At 34.1% G+C, this 18,228-nt stretch overlaps 3 protein-coding genes across 4 annotated transcripts in view; 2 read left to right on the top strand and 1 right to left on the bottom strand.

The window, feature by feature from the left end:
* The first annotated feature begins 1,139 nt into the window (after window positions 1–1,139).
* On the top strand, window positions 1,140–6,111 carry LOC117157918 (UDP-glycosyltransferase UGT5-like). Its single transcript, XM_033336265.2, has 5 exons — window positions 1,140–1,671; window positions 3,448–3,818; window positions 4,174–4,393; window positions 4,482–4,701; window positions 5,242–6,111. Exons 1-5 carry the CDS (start codon window positions 1,191–1,193, stop codon window positions 5,528–5,530), a joined length of 1,581 nt encoding a protein of 526 aa, XP_033192156.2. The 5' UTR covers window positions 1,140–1,190; the 3' UTR covers window positions 5,531–6,111.
* A 1,697-nt stretch (window positions 6,112–7,808) lies between these two features.
* Window positions 7,809–18,228, top strand: part of LOC117157921 (uncharacterized) — an 11,732-nt gene continuing 1,312 nt past the window's right edge. The window contains exons 1-9 of the mRNA XM_033336268.2: window positions 7,809–8,335; window positions 9,923–10,290; window positions 10,640–10,859; window positions 10,948–11,167; window positions 11,601–11,884; window positions 14,454–14,960; window positions 16,569–16,936; window positions 17,295–17,514; window positions 17,603–17,822. Coding sequence (XP_033192159.2) covers window positions 7,855–8,335; window positions 9,923–10,290; window positions 10,640–10,859; window positions 10,948–11,167; window positions 11,601–11,884; window positions 14,454–14,960; window positions 16,569–16,936; window positions 17,295–17,514; window positions 17,603–17,822 — 2,888 coding nt within the window. The 5' untranslated portion in view covers window positions 7,809–7,854. The remainder of the gene's footprint in view (window positions 8,336–9,922; window positions 10,291–10,639; window positions 10,860–10,947; window positions 11,168–11,600; window positions 11,885–14,453; window positions 14,961–16,568; window positions 16,937–17,294; window positions 17,515–17,602; window positions 17,823–18,228) is intronic.
* LOC117157923 (myrosinase 1) overlaps window positions 12,816–18,228 on the bottom strand; it is a 24,025-nt gene continuing 18,612 nt past the window's right edge. The window contains exon 9 of one of the 2 annotated variants that reach the window (XM_076627802.1): window positions 12,816–13,250. The gene's annotated coding sequence lies outside the window, so the exon portion shown is untranslated. The remainder of the gene's footprint in view (window positions 13,251–18,228) is intronic. The other variant, XM_076627803.1, reaches the window with a different exon arrangement.

Below are 18,228 nucleotides of genomic sequence, written 5' to 3'. Positions count from 1 at the left end.
ATTATCAATGGATGATAAGTTTGCTTTTCGCTTGGTGAATGAGGCAGCGCAGGGAGAAATTACATCGAAGCCATAGACATGTCAAAGTATGGAGTATCAAAATATCGATATACAGAAAAATCGAATGCGTCATGTAGTTATTCGAAATAGATTCTTTATATTATAGTACATCTTTATATTGAGCACATTTTATAGCAAACATTTCTGTTACGCACAAATGTCCTGCACGTTTTATTATATATGAAATTTTAACAATTATTATGCATTTCTAATAAATATGATAATTTTTATACCAGCAAGTGATTATTGCTATAATTTACCCTACGATCTAATTATTATAGTAGCTCTTTACTTCCTACCAAATAATCAGGCTACTTAACCTTAGAATTATGCTTATCAGACTTTTCATTTAGTGACAAATGATATTTGTCAAGCACTTTTTTTTATTGGCAAATGCATGTCAACTTGCCGTTCAGATGGCAAATAATCTTTGATGTTATATCTCTCTAGCCTGGTATTTCGAACAATTTCTCTTATAGTAACAAAGGATATGTACCTGAAAAGAATTTCGTAGTACTGTTACAAGTATTTAGCAAATCTTCGAACGACTTGTATTCACATGATATCTTTGTACCCTATTCATAAAACACATTGATAAACTTTTTTTATTATTATTTAATTTATACTTCATAATTTGTCTACCTGGGCATTTGTTAAATTCTTCTAATAAATTGCTAAATGGTATGTGGATGGCTACCCCTAGCGGAATTTCCATCTTCGAGTATTGATAAAGTATAGTTAAGTATAGTTAAGCATAAGAAGTATAGATAAATATTCATGAATATATCGTACAATATATAATATATTAAACAAATATAATATACAAATATGTAAACTGATAATCTCTGTTATGATCTATATGATCTCCTTGATATGATATATTAAGATATAGACGTCAAAATGACGTATTTATCCTCCAAACATATGTTGTCATAACACGTAGCAATATTTAAAAGTACTAGCAATATGAGACGATAATTCAGGGAAAATGGGTACTACTTTAAAATCACAACATATACCGATATCGTATCGTCATTACATAGATTATGCAAAATGACGATAACTTGGAGACCAACTTTTTAGTAGACCCACAACCGCGACCTGTTTCAATTCGTCTCGACAACAGGAGTATGAAGCACCACCTGCCTAGTCTGTTATTCGTTCTGTGCGTCTTGTACATCGCAAAGCAGTCGGGATGTTACAAGATTCTAGCTATCGTTCCCTCACCATCCTACAGTCATCAAATACCGTTCAGACGACTATGGCTGGAACTACACAAACGGGGTCACGAAGTTGTGCTAGCCACGACGGATCCTATACCAAATATCAAATCACCGAATTTTACGCAAATCGATATTAGCCAATCTTACGAAATCATAAGGAGTTTAGACTTTGTTAAAATGCGATTTGAGGGAAAACGTTGGCTGGATATTGTGGAAGAATTAATGTTGCCTGTAACCAAAGTTATTGCGGAAACGGTGCTCAATTCTACAGAACTGCGGAAGCTGTATGCTCCAGAGAGCAACGCAACGTTCGATGTCTATTTGACGGAATTCCTTTTCGTACCCGCCACTTACGCTTTCGCACATCGATTCAATGTTCCTATAATAGGTATGACTTTAACAATTATATTTATATTTATTAGCTTTGTTACTTTTATTTCGTTTTGAAAATCAGGAATATATAGGGTGAAGCACGTAGCACGTACAATCCAATATCTTGCGACGTAGTATATTCAGAAGAATCGACATATGTAAAAATAGCACCAAACGGACTTCATATGTCCACTACGCATGCTAGTGCAAATGAATTAATCACGTCGAATCATGTTTCCGAAACCATGCTAGTTCTACCTAGAACATTCTTTATTGAGACTGAACTGGTTTTGGTTACATGGTAATAACTTTAATAAAAAATCGTGCATTAAAAGTATAATAGAAATAAAGTACACTACAAAACGAGTATCATTCGAATGATTACGGGCGTTATTGTATGCAACCTACCATTTCAATTAGACTTGGCATATACGCACATAGATTTTCTACGAGGGCATAAGGATCTAGTAATAGAACACGTTGAAAAAACACCTCTAAACAGTTGAAACCTCGAACACACGTCCGCAATAATACGCGTTGTCCATCTGAGAGCTGAACGCCAGAGCGACACCAGGACTCCATCAATCTATTCGCAACTGTAACTCATTTTATAAAAGAACCAAAATTTACTAGAAAAGAAATGGCTACAGTAGTATTGTGCCTACTCGATGAGTAGGAAGTTGATAGAAAAAGGAGGAGAAAGTATTGGGTACATAGAAGCTTGAAATGAAGAAAGAACGAAAGTGAATTTCATTAACTATATGTATAAAGAGTTAATTATGAACAAATGATAATACCATCAATACTTTCCAATCTCAACGACCCAATGTTAGATACTATTTAGAAAAATAGAAAATGTTATACTGAAAGGAAATACAAAATTTATAAAAGCGATAACACCCATAGAAAAACTGACAGAATGTTTAACGTAAGTGCAGGACCATAAAATTTCATATACAATATTTATAATTATATATAAAACAAATAAATGTATAAAATTAAATCAATTGAGCTAATTGCAAAAAATGAAACCACTTGAATTAATAATTTGGAAAATTGAAATAATTAGATACTATTTCATGTACATAAGTCATTTTAGTTATTCTCAAGGTGATAAGGAGGAATATCGATGTTGTGCGCTTATCGTTAAGTGCTTGACTGGATGCATTTCTATAAGAATACACGTAAATGAGGTGGACATATTGATGGCTATTTAATGCAATTCAGACGTTGTGTTGTCACGATGGCGACGGCCTTCCACCGTGCACGCTTCATGTTTATGGAAAATCTCATACGAACTTGTTAACCGTATTAGCCCTTACTCAAAAATTTCTTTAATTATGAACTCAAAATTTAATGGTGAAAAGGAATCTATTTCAATTACGTCAGTTTTAGTGCTTGTAAATGTATGATACAACTTAGTTTTAACGAAAATGAAAGTACATGCAAAAAATAAAGGATATCTAAATGGGCAAACTACATTACTATTAGCGATTTATTTATTTTTTGCGGCAAATAAATTAGCGTGCAATAAATCAATCAGATCCGTAACAGTTTGGATAGCATAATTTCATTATTTATATATCTCCTATATTCTAACACGTGATTCTGTTTCAATTAAAAATCAAACAAATCATATATTCTACAAATAGTGAAAAAAATTAAAATTATCCTACTTAAAATAAACATCTCTTTATTAATTTTTAATTTAATCATTATGGAAATGTTTAGATAAGCGTTGATTAGATTAATAGATTAAGCTCAACCATCGTTACATTTTGCATGTCCGTAGGGTTAAGTTCAGTAGAGTTGATTACCCTTAACGAACACGCTCTTGGTGGATTGGTCCTCCCTTCTCACGAGTACACGTGGGAAATGGAAGACAACACGGGTACGAATTTACCGTTCTTGAAGAGACTGCGCAATTTCGTCTACATGTGGTATACAATATACTACTACTACTACCATGCGCTCATTCCTGACCAACAGAAACTGGCCGAGAAATATTTTGGGCCTCTACCACCAATGCTAGACGTATTGAAGAACGTTAGCTTGCTTTTTATCAATCAGGCCGATGTTATGATAGCGGCTCGGCCGAAACTTCCGAACATAATCACATTTACATCCTCACATATACAAAAGAAGCTGACTCCCCTGTCTAAGGTGAGGTTTATACAATGACATAAAATGATTTATTTATTTATTAAATACGGATTTATCTGGCACAAATGTAATTTTATCACTTGTATGTGTGGTAGAATCTTAAGGTATAGGAAGGTTGATAACAAAATTGGAGTTTGAGACTGAACGATAACTTGGGTAAATTGCATACGGGGTTCCACCTCTTCTAATTATAGATGATTTTTAACTGTTAATTAAGTTATAAATTTGTCTAAACCGGCATTACAAAACTCATGAATAGTAATAGAACTAACTTCCTCTTAGTTATTATTTTTAATGAGCAATCTACTCTTTTACACAGACGCGTCTTTCATCAGGATGTTCTATTTTGTCACAGGACTTACAAACATTTCTGGATGTCGCCACAAATGGGTTCATCTACTTTAGTCTTGGTAGTAACGCAAGAAGTACAAGTTTACCACTGGAGATTCGACGCGTGCTCTGCGATGTGTTCGCCAAGTTGCCTTACAGAGTTGTCTGGAAATTCGAGAAGAATTTTCCCGGGAAACCTGATAATGTTTACATCGGAAAATGGTTCCCACAACAAACTATTCTCGGTATGATCTTATTCTCAATAAAATATTTACACATCGCAGATACTACTCCTCGATGAAAAATGATCTAACGAATCATATTAACCCACAGCTCATCCGAACATTAAGCTGTTCATTTATCAAGGAGGCCTGCAGAGCAGCGAAGAGACCGTCCACTACGGGGTGCCAGTTCTTGGTTTCGCGATTTTGGCCGATCAAGATTCTCAAGTAGCCAGAATGGAAGCTCTGGGCATTGGAAAACGTTTGGAAATAACAACCCTTAAGAAAGATGAACTTGAAAATACTATTACAGAGCTTATAACTAACAAGAAGTAAGTATAAACTGACTTCCTGTAATTGTGCTATTTTTGTTTAACGCTAGAACTACCAAGTGCAATTATAACGGACGGGATTCAAGGTATTGGTTTTTTTAACTACATGAAGTATGCAGGGCCTACCGGAAAAATTTATTTGTCTTGCATTGAAATGGAAATATTCACAGCAAAACTGTATGCCTAACTTATTACATCGATTTTCGTAACCACTTTAATAATAATTATTTCTGCGTGGTATGTATGCGTTATTGCATTGCCTTTCCGACTAATAAGAATTTTTGGAATAACGTTTCCTGTGTTCTAAAGTATTATTACTATAAGTTAGTCGAAATTGTAGATTTATCTGAATAAAGAAAGGAGAACAATCAAGTCATTTTCATGTTGAAAAGTATTCAAAATTGGAAAAGAATTAGTGGAATGAAATTTTGAAATTCTTTTAGCTACTAGATTATTCTAGTAAATCTTTCTATGATATTGGTCGATGATGATGTACTATGTGATGTGATTTTTTATTGATTTTATTATGCTTGCTTTCAGGTACAAAGAAAGGATACTTTACATCCGAAATGTCGTTCAGGATACACCGTACGATGCGGTAAAGGATCTCGCTTGGTGGACAGAGTACGTGATACGAACGAAAGGCGCCCCTCATCTTCGCAGTAGTCTAGCTTTTCAGCCTTGGTATCAACGTTGCGATATGGACATTGTAGTGTTCTTAACGATCGTAATTTTCTTGATCGCTTCTGCTACCCTTCATTTAATTGCCAAGATTCTCGTCTACATTCATAAGAAAATCAAATCAACTGAAAAGCAAAAGATAAGCTAAGTATTTATGATGTAATTAATTAAAGAGAGGTACGTATAGGACAATGCAGCCCAAGTGACGCAATTGTTTAACATTTCATTTCAACGAATGAATTTTATCTATAATAGTTTCGTTAAGGAAATGATCATCCCGCGTTTTATCATTGGCGAGTTACTGGTCGCGAGACTAACGATTCTGGCACGAAAAGACTTTCAAATATAAAAAAGGTTCGATTAACATTGAAATCCCATTTATACATTGTTGATGTCTTGATTGAGATTTTTTGGGGAAGCGTGAGGCTTATTCTATATTATTATCAATGGATGATAAGTTTGCTTTTCGCTTGGTGAATGAGGCAGCGCAGGGAGAAATTACATGGAAGGCATAGACATGTCAAAGTATGGAGTATCAAAATATCGATATACAGAAAAATCGAATGCGTCATGTAGTTATTCGAAAGATTCTTTATATTATAGTACATCTTTATATTGAGCACATTTTATAGCAAACATTTCTGTTACGCACAAATGTCCTGCACGTTTTATTATATATGAAATTTTAACAATTATTATGCATTTCTAATAAATATGATAATTTTTATACCAGCAAGTGATTATTGCTATAATTTACCCTACGATCTAATTATTATAGTAGCTCTTTACTTCCTACCAAATAATCAGGCTACTTAACCTTAGAATTATGCTTACCAGACTTTTCATTTAGTGACAAATGATCTTTATCAAGCACTTTTTTTTATTGGCAAATGCTTGTCAGCTTGCCAACAAAAGATATGTACCTGAAAAGAATTTCGTAGTATTGTTACTGTTACGGTTTTGTTTGATTCGTTTTGGTTATGTTGCCGTTAATTTTTGAATTTAGATTAAATGGTAGCGTTGTCTGATGTTTAATGCGATTGGCAATTAAACTCCACGTTTCGGCTAACCTGCTACGCGCAGGAGTACTGGCACGGGAGAGGATCAAAGTTGGTGAAAATAAATATTCGCTTAATCCTATTATATTATTAGAGAAATATTTTCCAAAACAAATGTTTATTCCAATTCTAATTGGGTATTGATAGAATTGTCGTTGAGATTTCGAATACTCGAAGTTACAATCGTTCGCGATACGTTTTCACTCTTATTAATTACAAGATTTTAATTTAATTGATTTTCAATAATTTACAAATTGACAAATACAAACACGTCGATTAACAAAACTAACAAGAACTGGGAACTAATGAAACAAAGAACTAAAAGCTAAAGAACTAAAGGACTACAGAACTGAAGAACTAAGAGCAAAAAAACTAAGAGCTAAAGAAACTAAGAGCTGAAAAACCAAGGAACTAAAGAATTGAAAGGCAAAGGAACTTCGAAATTAAGAACTAAAGGAATTGAGAACTAATCGCTATGAACAAAGAAATTACTTGCCAAGAATTGGGGAACTGATCGCCAAGAACCAAGGAATTAATCACCAAGAACTGAGGAACTAATCACACTGAACCGAGGAATTAGCTACTCTGAACTAAGGAATTATCTCTCTATCTTCTATGTCGCTACGCTTATTTATAATTAGGTCTACCGTGAAGGGGTCGTCATGTGACGGGCTATTTCGTGGGGATTATGAGGCTCGAATTTGGTTTCTATACAAATTGTTAAATTTTATTTGAATCTCAAATTGAAACGCTCACTCGCGCTATTGGTAGTTTTAGTTTACGTTACGGCGCGTGCGCAGCGCGGGACGTGACAGTTACAAGTACTTAGCAAATCTTCAAACGACTTGTATTCACATGATATCTTTGAACCCTATTCATAAAACACATTGATAAACTTTTTTTATTATTATTTAATTTGTACTTTACAATTTGTACAGCTGGACATTTGATAAATTCTTCTAACTTAATTGCTAAATAACATGTGGATGGCTACCCCCAGCGGAATTTCCATCTTCTAGTATTGATAAAGTATAGTTATAAACAGTATAGATAAATATTCATAAATATATCGTACAATATATAATATACCAGACAAAATAATATACAAATCTGTCAACTGACAATTTCTGTTAAGATCTATATGATCTCCTTGATATGATATATTAAGATATAGACGCCAAAACAACGTATTTATCCTCCAAACATATATATTATCATTACACACAGCAGTAGTTAAAAATACTAGCGATATGAGATGGTAATTCAGTGATAATGGGTACTGTTTTTAAATTATAATATATACTGATATCGCATCATCAATGCATAGATTACGTAAAATGACAATAACTTGGAGACGTCCTTTTTAGTAGACCCACAACCGCAACCTGCTTCAATTCGTCTCGACAACAGGAGTATGAAGCACCACCTGCCTAGTCTGTTATTCGTTCTGTGCGTCTTGTATATCGCAAAGCAGTCGGGATGTTACAAGATTCTAGCTATCGTCCCCTCATCATCCTACAGTCATCAAATACCGTACCGACGATTTTGGCTGGAACTACACAAACGAGGCCACGAAGTTGTGCTAGCCACGACGGATCCTATACCAAATATCAAATCACCGAATTTTACGCAAATCGATATTAGCAAATATTACGGAACAATAAAGAAATTAGATTTTGTTCAAAAGCGATTTGAGGGAAAACGCTGGCTGGATATTGTGAAAGAAAACATGTTGCCTGTAACCAAAGTTATTGCGGAAACGGTGCTCAATTCTACAGAACTGCGGAAGCTGTATGCTCCAGAGAGCAACGCAACGTTCGATGTCTATTTGACGGAATTCCTTTTCGTGCCCGCCACTTACGCTTTCGCACATCGATTCAATGTTCCTATAATAGGTATGACTTTAACAATTATATTTATATTTATTAGCTTTGTTACTTTTATTTCGTTTTGAAAATCAGGAATATATAGGGTGAAGCACGTAGCACGTACAATCCAATATCTTGCGACATAGTATATTCAGAAGAATCGACATATGTAAAAATAGCACCAAACGGACTTCATATGTCCACTACGCATGCTAGTGCAATGAATTAATCACGTCGAATTATGTTTCCGAAACCATGCAAGTTCTACCTAGAACATTCTTTATTGAGACTGAACTGGTTTTGGTTATATGGTAATAATTTTAATAAAAAATCGTGCATTAAAAGTATAATAGAAATAAAGTACACTACAAAACGAGTATCATTGGAATGATCATGGGCGCTACTGTATACAACCTGCCATTTCAACTGGACTTGGCAAACGCACGCATACATTTTATATAAGAGAATGAGCAGCTTGTAATAGAACACGTTGAAAAAACGTATCTTCTAAACGGTCTTTAAACTTCAAACACACGTTCGCAATATTAAGCGTCGTCCATCTACCAGCAGGATGCCTAAGCGGCAGCGAACCAGCATCCAAATATTCGAAACTATCACTCATTTTGCAGAAGTATCGAATGTTTCTATTAAAAAAGAGAAAGTACTGGGTACATTGAAGTTTGAAATGAAGAAAGAAAGAAAGTGTATTTCATAAACTACAGATATAAACAGCTAATTAGGAACGAATAACAATACCATCAATACTTTCCAATGTCAACGATTCAATGTCAGATACTATTTAGAAAAATAAAAAATGTTACACGGAAACGAAATACAAAATTTATAAAAGCGATAACACCCATAGAAAAACTGACAAAATTTTTAACGTAAATGCAGGAACATAAAATTTCATATACAATATTTATAATTATATATAAAACAATTAAATGTATAAAATTAAATCAACTGAACTAACTGTAAAAATTGAAACTACTTAAATTAATAGTTTGAAAATTTGAAATAATTAGACTATGTAAGTAACACATTTCGATAAGATTACATGTAAGTGAGGTGGACATATCGGTGGCTATTTAATGCAATTCAGATGTTGCGCTGTCACGTAGGCAACGGCCTTCCACCGTACACGCTTTATGTTTATAGAAAATCTCATTTTAACTTGTTAACCGTGTCATCCCCCATCCAAAAATTTCTGCAATCGTGAACTCAAAATTTAATGATGGAAAGAAATCTATTTCAATTATGTCAGTTTTAGTGCTTGTAAATGTATGATTCAATTTGGTTTTAACAAAAATGGAACTACATGCAAAGATAAAAGATATCTAAATAGACAAACTATAATATTGTTAGTGAATTATTTATTTTTCCCGGCTAATAAATTAGCGTGCAATAAATCAATCAGATTTGTAACAGTTTGAGAAGCAGAATTCCTTTATTTATAGATCTATATTTTAATACCTGGATCTATTTCTATTAAAAATCAAACATATCATATATTCTAAGTGTTATTAGATAATAATTATAGAAACGTTTAGATAAGGAGTGATTTGATTAATAGATTATAATCAACCCCCATTACATTTTGCATGACCGTAGGGATAAGTTCATTAGGATTGGCTGGCTTTAACGAACACGCTCTTGGTGGATTGGTTCTCCCTTCTCACGAGTACACGTGGGAAATGGAAGACAACACGGGTACGAATCTACCGTTCTTGAAGAGACTGCGCAATTTCGTTAACATGTGGTATTACATATACTACCACTACTATGCGCTCATTCCTGACCAACAGAAACTAGCCGAGAAATATTTTGGGCCTCTACCACCAATGCTAGACGTATTGAAGAACGTTAGCTTGCTTTTCATCAATCAGGCCGATGTTATGATAGCGGCTCGACCGAAACTTCCGAACATAATCACGTATACATCATCCCACATACAAAAGAAGCTGACTCCCCTGCATAAGGTGAGGTTTATACAATGACATAAAATGATTCATTTATTTATTAAATACGGGTTTATCTGGTACAAATATAATTTTATCACTTGTATGTGTAGTAGAAACATAAGGTATAGGAAGGCAAAATTGTAGTCTGAGACTGAACAATAACTTGGGTAAATTGCATATGAGGTTCCACCTCTTCTACAATCATCGATGATTTTTAACTGTTAATTAAGTTATAAATTTTGCTAAATAAGCATTACAAAGGCCCTAAATAATAATATCACTAATTTCTTTTTCGTTAATACCTTTAACGTAACGCAATTTTTACACACACGTGTTTTTCGATGAGGGTATTTTTTTTTTGTCATAGGACTTACAAGCATTTCTGGATGGCGCCACAAATGGGTTCATCTACTTCAGTCTTGGTAGTAACGCAAGAAGTGCAAGTTTACCACTGGAGATCCGACGCATGTTCTGCGATGTGTTCACCAAGTTGCCTTACAGAGTTGTCTGGAAATTCGAGGAGGATTTTCCCGGGAAACCTGATAATGTTTATATCGGAAAATGGCTACCACAACAAACTATTCTCGGTATGATTTTATTCTCTACGAAATATATATACATCGTAAATACTATTCCTCGATTATAAAAGGTCTAACGAATCATACCAACCCGCAGCTCATCCGAACATTAAACTGTTCATTTATCAAGGAGGCCTGCAGAGCAGCGAAGAGGCCGTCCACTACGGGGTACCAGTTCTTGGTTTCGCGATTTTGGCCGATCAAGATTATCAAGTAGCCAGAATGGAAGCTCTGGGCATTGGAAAATATTTGGAAATTACAACCCTTAAGAAAGATGAACTTGAAAATGCTATTACAGAGCTTATAACTAACAAAAAGTAAGTATAAACTGACTTCCTGTTATAATTGTGCTATTTTTGAGAGTTTGACACTAGAATTACCTAATCTTTAAAAGTGACGGACGAGTTTCAGAGTATTCGTTTTTGTAATCACACGATCCTTTTGGAAAAATTTGTTTGGATCCCAACTAATCAGAATTTTTGGAATAAAGTTTCCTGTGTTCTAAAGTATTATTTCTGTAAGTTGGTCGAGATTGTAGATTCATACCAATAACGAAAGGAAGGCAATCAAGTTATTTTCATATTGAAAAGTATTCCAAATGGAAAAGGAATTAATAGAATGGAATTTTGAAATCTTCTTAGCTACTAAATTATTCTAGTAAATCTTTCAAATTCTAGTAAATCAAATGATATTGGTCGATGATAATGTACTATTGTGATTTTCGGCTGAACTTATTATGCTTGTTTTCAGGTACAAAGAAAGGATACTTTACATCCGAAATGTCGTTCAAGATATACCGTACGATCCGGTAGAGAATCTCGCTTGGTGGACAGAGTACGTGATACGAACGAAAGGCGCCCCTCATCTTCGCAGCAGTCTAGCTTTTCAGCCTTGGTATCAACGTTACGATATGGACATTGTAGTGTTCTTAACGATCACAATTTTCTTGATCGCTTCAATTACGTTTTATTTAATTTCCAAGATTGTTGTCTACATTCATAAGAAAATGAAATCAACCGAGAAGCAAAAGACACGCTAAGTATTTCTGACGCAATTAATTGAAGAGTGGTACTTATAGCACAATTCAGTCCAAGTGACGCAATTGTTTAACATTTCATTTCAACGAATGAATTTTACCTATAATAGTTTCGTTAAGGAAATGATCATCTCGCGTTTTGTAATTGGCGAGTTACTCTGGTCAAAAGACTAACCATTCTGGCACGAACAATCTTCCAAATGTAAAAAAAAGTTCGAATAAAATTGAAATCCCATTTATATATTGTTAATCTCTTGATTGAGATTTTTTGACGAAGCGTCAAGTTTAGTCTAAATTATCATTAATCCATGATATCATCGCTTTTCTCTCGGTGAATGAGATAGCGCAAGCAAATGAGATGCAAAGAAATTGCATTGAAATCATAGGCATGTCAAAGTGTCGGGTGTTCAAGTATTGATATATATAGATATATTTATACATATGTCTGTCGCGTTCCTGAAGTTATTTCGTTTGTTTCCGAATTTATTGTCTTTAACTGTAATGCGTCTTTTGTTATCGGGAACGAAAACGAAATGCTTTAAACGTTATATTACAAGGGAACATTCAGTATCGTTGGCAATATGTTTAACTCTTTCGTTACGGCAGTGTGCTCCGTCGGAGTGATACCGCCGTACGGGCCGCCGTGCCCGGTACTGAACGGAGCACTGTGACGGAAAGCGTTCATATGTTGCGCGGAGCTCATGCTTAAGTGGTATCCGGCGGACGTCGTCTATTAGCGACGCTCGTACACACAGGTCATCGCGTGGACGTCGTCTATAGGCGCTGTTCGTAATGAAAGGGTTATTCATCTGATTATCAGATAGTCCCTGTTCTCCGCTTAGTTGTCTCAGGTTATCCAATAAAATTGTCCGTTAAGCGTCCAAAACGTCAATGGTAACTGATATTAGAATTTTGAAAAATCGAAGACGTTATGTAGTTTTTCGAAATATATTCTTTATATTATAATACATCTTTATCGTAAGCATATTTTATAGTAAACATTTCTGTTACGCACAGACATCCAGCACGTTTTATTATATACAAAATTTTAATAAATGTTACATATTTCTAATAAATACCACAATTCTTATATCTGCAACTCATCCTTACCATCATTTATCTTACGAGTAATTATTGCAGTATCCCTTTATTTGAAAACAAATAATCGTTGCCATTCCTTTTATCTCACGAACAAATAATCCTTATCAGAACTTTTACTTGATGGCAAGTTATCTTTGTCAAGCACTTTATTTAACTGGCAAATACTTGTCAGCTGCTGTTCAGATGGCAAATAATCTTTGAAGTTATATCTCTCTAGCCTGGCATTTCGAACAATTTCTCCTATAATAACAAAAGATATGTACCTGAAAAGAATTTTGTAGTATTGTTACAAGTACTTAGCAAAGCTACGAACGATTTATATTCACATGATATCTTCATATTCTATTCATAAAACATTGATAAAGTATCGTTATAAAAAATATAGTAGCAAAATTCCAATCATTAATTAAAATATTGTTCATATTTAATTTTTGCGTATTAAAATTAATATGGACAGAAATATCCTCAGAAATGGAAGAGATCCGTTATGTTCTGTTATGAGCGTTTATGATAAAAGTGAACGTGCATTAAAGCCTGTTGCATACGAAGCTTTGCATTTGGATTTATGACAACACTATAATAGTAGTCTGCGTTAACATTTTAATACTGTAAACCGGTAATAGAATGCAACTGTATATTTCTAATAATCTTTTTCGTGATGTTTATTATTTGCTGATTTGGTCGTTTTATGTTAATAAGTGATTTCTGCAGTTGCCATTTGATCGATGAAATAGCATTATGTACTAAATATGATAGCGAGTTGTATGATTGCAACATGGTTATGCAATGTTATATTACATGACACAGAGATAGAGATTCTATTCTTACAATTGATTTTCTATCTCGCTATTACATTCGTACAAGGGTTCTTTTTATCGTAATATTTATCACACTTTCTCGTGTTTCTAATCCGTATTGTATTTTCTATAGGAAAAGCAAACAAATAATGGTGGACGCTATAGGCAGCAAGAAGCTTATATTTTTCACGATTACTGTCAAAAATAGTCATGTATATATCCGCATTACGGATTGTAAACAATTTTTCACAAATCCTCGAATTTCTGTGTACTATCGATTTGTACAAACACAAATTTTACAAATGGTGAACAATGCATTAAATTGTGTAACATATGAAATTGTGACAAATATGTCGTATAATATATAATATACTAAACAAATATTAATACAAATCTGTAATTTAATAATCGCTGCTAAGGTATATATGATATGTTTGATATGATATATTAGAACGTAGACGCCGAAACAACATATCCATCGCGCACACGTACATTGCAATTATATATAGCAATAGTTAATAGTAGTAGCAGTATGCGACGGTAATTTAGAGATAACGGATACTATTTTAAAATAGCAGTAAATACCGATATCGTATCATCAATGATAAATTGCGTAATATGACGATAGCTTGGAGATGTCCCTTTTAATAGACCCGTAAGCGGGATCAGCTTCAGTTTCTCTCGATACGACGAATATGAAGCACCACCTCTCTAGTCTGTTGTTCGTTCTGTGCGTCTTGTGTATCGCGAAGCAGTCGGAATGTTACAAGATTCTTGCCATCGTTCCGACACCATCCTACAGTCATCAAATACCGTACCGACAATTATGGCTAGAACTACACAAACGAGGTCACGAAGTTGTGCTAGCCACGTCGGACCCTATACCAAATATCAAATCACCGAATTTTACGCAAATCGATATTAGCCAATCTTACGGAATCATAAAGAAATTAGATTTTGTTCAAATGCGGTTTGAGGGAAAACGCTGGACCTATTTTATCGAAGAAGAAATGTTGCCTATGAGCAAAGTTTTTGCAGAAACTGTGTTCAATTCTACAGAACTGCGGAAGGTGTATGCTCCAGACAGCAACGCAACGTTCGACGTCTTCCTGACGGAGTTCCTATACCTGCCATCCACTTGCGCTTTCGCACATCGATTCAATATTCCAATAATAGGTACGTCTTTAACAATCATTTTTGTATTTATTAGTTTCGTTACCTTTATTTCGTTTTGAAAATCACGAATATATAGTGTGAAGCACGTGGAACGTACCCCTTAATACTTTTCGACGTAGAATGTTCCGACATGTGTAAAATGATCTTTGAACGACCTTTATATGTCTTCTTTGCATGCTCCTAAAAAGAACCAATTTTGCCAGATCATGCTGCAGAAACCATCCTAGTTCTATGTGAGATATTTTTCATTGAAATTCAACTGGTTTTAGTTATATAGTAGTAGTTTTAATAAAGAATCATGCATTAACAGTATAATAGAACGTTACTTTATGCAACCTACTTTCTCAATTGCACTTGGCATATACACGCACACGCACACCAGATCTTCTATGAGAGTGTCAGGAACTTTCAATATAATCAATTGAAGAAACATACCTCTAAATGGTCGTTAAAATTGAAACACATGTTCGCGTCAATAAGCGACAATATAAAGCGTCGTCCACCGAACAACGCAATGCCTAAGCGGCACCGAAACAGCATCCAAATATTCGAAACTATCACTCATTTTGCAGAAGTATCGAAATTTACTATTAAACGTATGGCTGTAATAGCATTGTTACCTATTCGATAAGGAGGAAGGTAATAGAAAAAACAGGAAGAGAATGTACTAGGTACATAGAAGCTTGAAGCTAAGAAACAACCAACATGAATTTCATTAACTATATGTATAAGCAGTTAATTAGGAACGAATGGTAATACCATCGATATTTTTCAATGTCAACGCTCCAATATCAGATATCATTTAAAAAAATAGAGAATGTTATCGAATACAATAATTATAGCAGCAATAACATCCATAGAAATACTGACAGACTGCTTAACGTAAATGCAAGACCGTAAAATTTTATATACAATATTTATAATTATATATAAAACAATTAAATGTATAAAATTAAATCAACTGAACTAACTGTAAAAATTGAAACTACTTAAATTAATAGTTTGAAAATTTGAAATAATTAGACTATGTAAGTAACACATTTCGATAAGATTACATGTAAGTGAGGTGGACATATCGGTGGCTATTTAATGCAATTCAGATGTTGCGCTGTCACGTAGGCAACGGCCTTCCACCGTACACGCTTTATGTTTATAGAAAATCTCATTTTAATTTGTTAACCGTGTCATCCCCCATCCAAAAATTTCTGCAATCGTGAACTCAAAATTTAATGATGGAAAGAAATCTATTTCAATTACGTCAGTTTTAGTGCTTGTAAATGTATGATTCAATTTGGTTTTAACAAAAATGGAACTACATGCAAAGATAAAAGATATCTAAATAGACAAACTATAATATTGTTAGTGAATTATTTATTTTTCCCGGCTAATAAATTAGCGTGCAATAAATCAATCAGATTTGTAACAGTTTGAGAAGCAGAATTCTTTTATTTATAGATCTATATTTTAATACCTGGATCTATTTCTATTAAAAATCAAGTATATCATATATTCTACATGTTATAAGATAATAATTATAGAAACGTTTAGATAAGGAGTGATTTGATTAATAGATTAAATCAACCCTCATTACATTTTGCATGACCGTAGGGTTAAGTTCATTAGGATTGGTTGGCTTTAACGAACACGCTCTTGGTGGATTGATCCTACCTTCTCACGAGTACACGTGGGAAATGGAAGACAACACGGGTACGAATCTATCGTTCTTCAAGAGACTGTGCAATTTCGTCACCATGTGGCGTACCATCTACTACATCTATCATGAGATGGTTCCACAACATCAGAAATTGGCAGAGGAATATTTTGGGCCTCTGCCACCATTGCTGGACTTATTGAAGAACGTTAGCATGCTTTTTGTCAATCAGGCAGACGTTATGACACCGGCTCGACCGAAACTTGCGAACATGATCACGTTTACGGCTTCCCACATAGAAAGAATTCCGAAAGCTCTGCCTAAGGTAGGGTTTATATAATAACATAAAATTTATGTGTATATTAAATAAGGATTTATCTAGCACAAATACAATTTTATTACTCGTACGTTTAGTAAAATTATAAATTGGATAGGAAGGATAACAGCGAAACTGTAGTATGCAACGATATGACGAATTGGGTAAGATGCATTAGGTAGCTCTAGTTCTTTTTAATATTGTTCAAGTTTTTTAATTGTTAATTAACTCATAAATTTTTCTATACCGGCATTACAAAACTCATGAATTGTAACAGAACTAACTTCCCCTTAGTTATTATTTTTTATGTAAAATCTACCCTTTTACACACACGTGTCTTTCATCAGGATGTTCTATTTTGTCACAGGACTTACAAGCATTTCTGGATGGTGCTACAAATGGGTTCATCTACTTCAGTCTTGGTAGTAACGCAAAAAGTGCAACTTTACCACTGGAGATCCGACGCATGTTCTGCGATGTGTTCGCCAAGTTACCGTATAGAGTTGTCTGGAAATTCGAGGAGGATTTTCCCGGAAAACCTGATAATGTTTACATCGGAAAATGGCTACCACAACAAAGCATTCTCGGTATGATCTTATTCTCAATAAAATATTTACACATCGCAGATACTACTCCTCGATGAAAAATGATCTAACGAATCATATTAACCCACAGCTCATCCGAACATTAAGCTGTTCATTTATCAAGGAGGCCTGCAGAGCAGCGAGGAGACCGTCCACTACGGAGTACCAGTTCTTGGTTTCGCAATTTTGGCCGATCAAGATTATCAAGTAGCCAGAATGGAAGCTTTGGGCATTGGAAAATATTTGGAAATTACAACCCTTAAGAAAGATGAACTTGAAAATGCTATTACAGAGCTTATAACTAACAAAAAGTAAGTATAAACTGACTTTCTGTTATAATTGTGCTATTTTTAAGAGTTTGACACTAGAACTACCTAATCTTTAAAAGTGACGGACGAGTTTCAGAGTATTCGTTTTTGTAATCACACGATCCTTTTGAAAAAATTTGTTTGGATCCCAACTAATCAGAATTTTTGGAATAAAGTTTCCTGTGTTCTAAAGTATTATTTCTGTAAGTTGGTCGAGATTGTAAATTCATACCAATAACGAAAGGAAGGCAATCAAGTTATTTTCATATTGAAAAGTATTCCAAATGGAAAAGGAATTAATAGAATGAAATTTTGAAATCTTTTTAGCTACTAGATTATTCTAGTAAATGTTTCAATGATATTGGTCGATGATAATGTACTATTGTGATTATCGGCTGAACTTATTATG

The sequence above is a fragment of the Bombus vancouverensis genome, chromosome 2 (genome assembly GCF_051014615.1).
Source record: "Bombus vancouverensis nearcticus chromosome 2, iyBomVanc1_principal, whole genome shotgun sequence".
Lineage (NCBI taxonomy): Eukaryota > Metazoa > Arthropoda > Insecta > Hymenoptera > Apidae > Bombus > Bombus vancouverensis.
The sequence above is the reverse complement of the archived record's forward strand: the minus strand, read 5'-3'. Positions and strand labels throughout refer to the sequence as shown.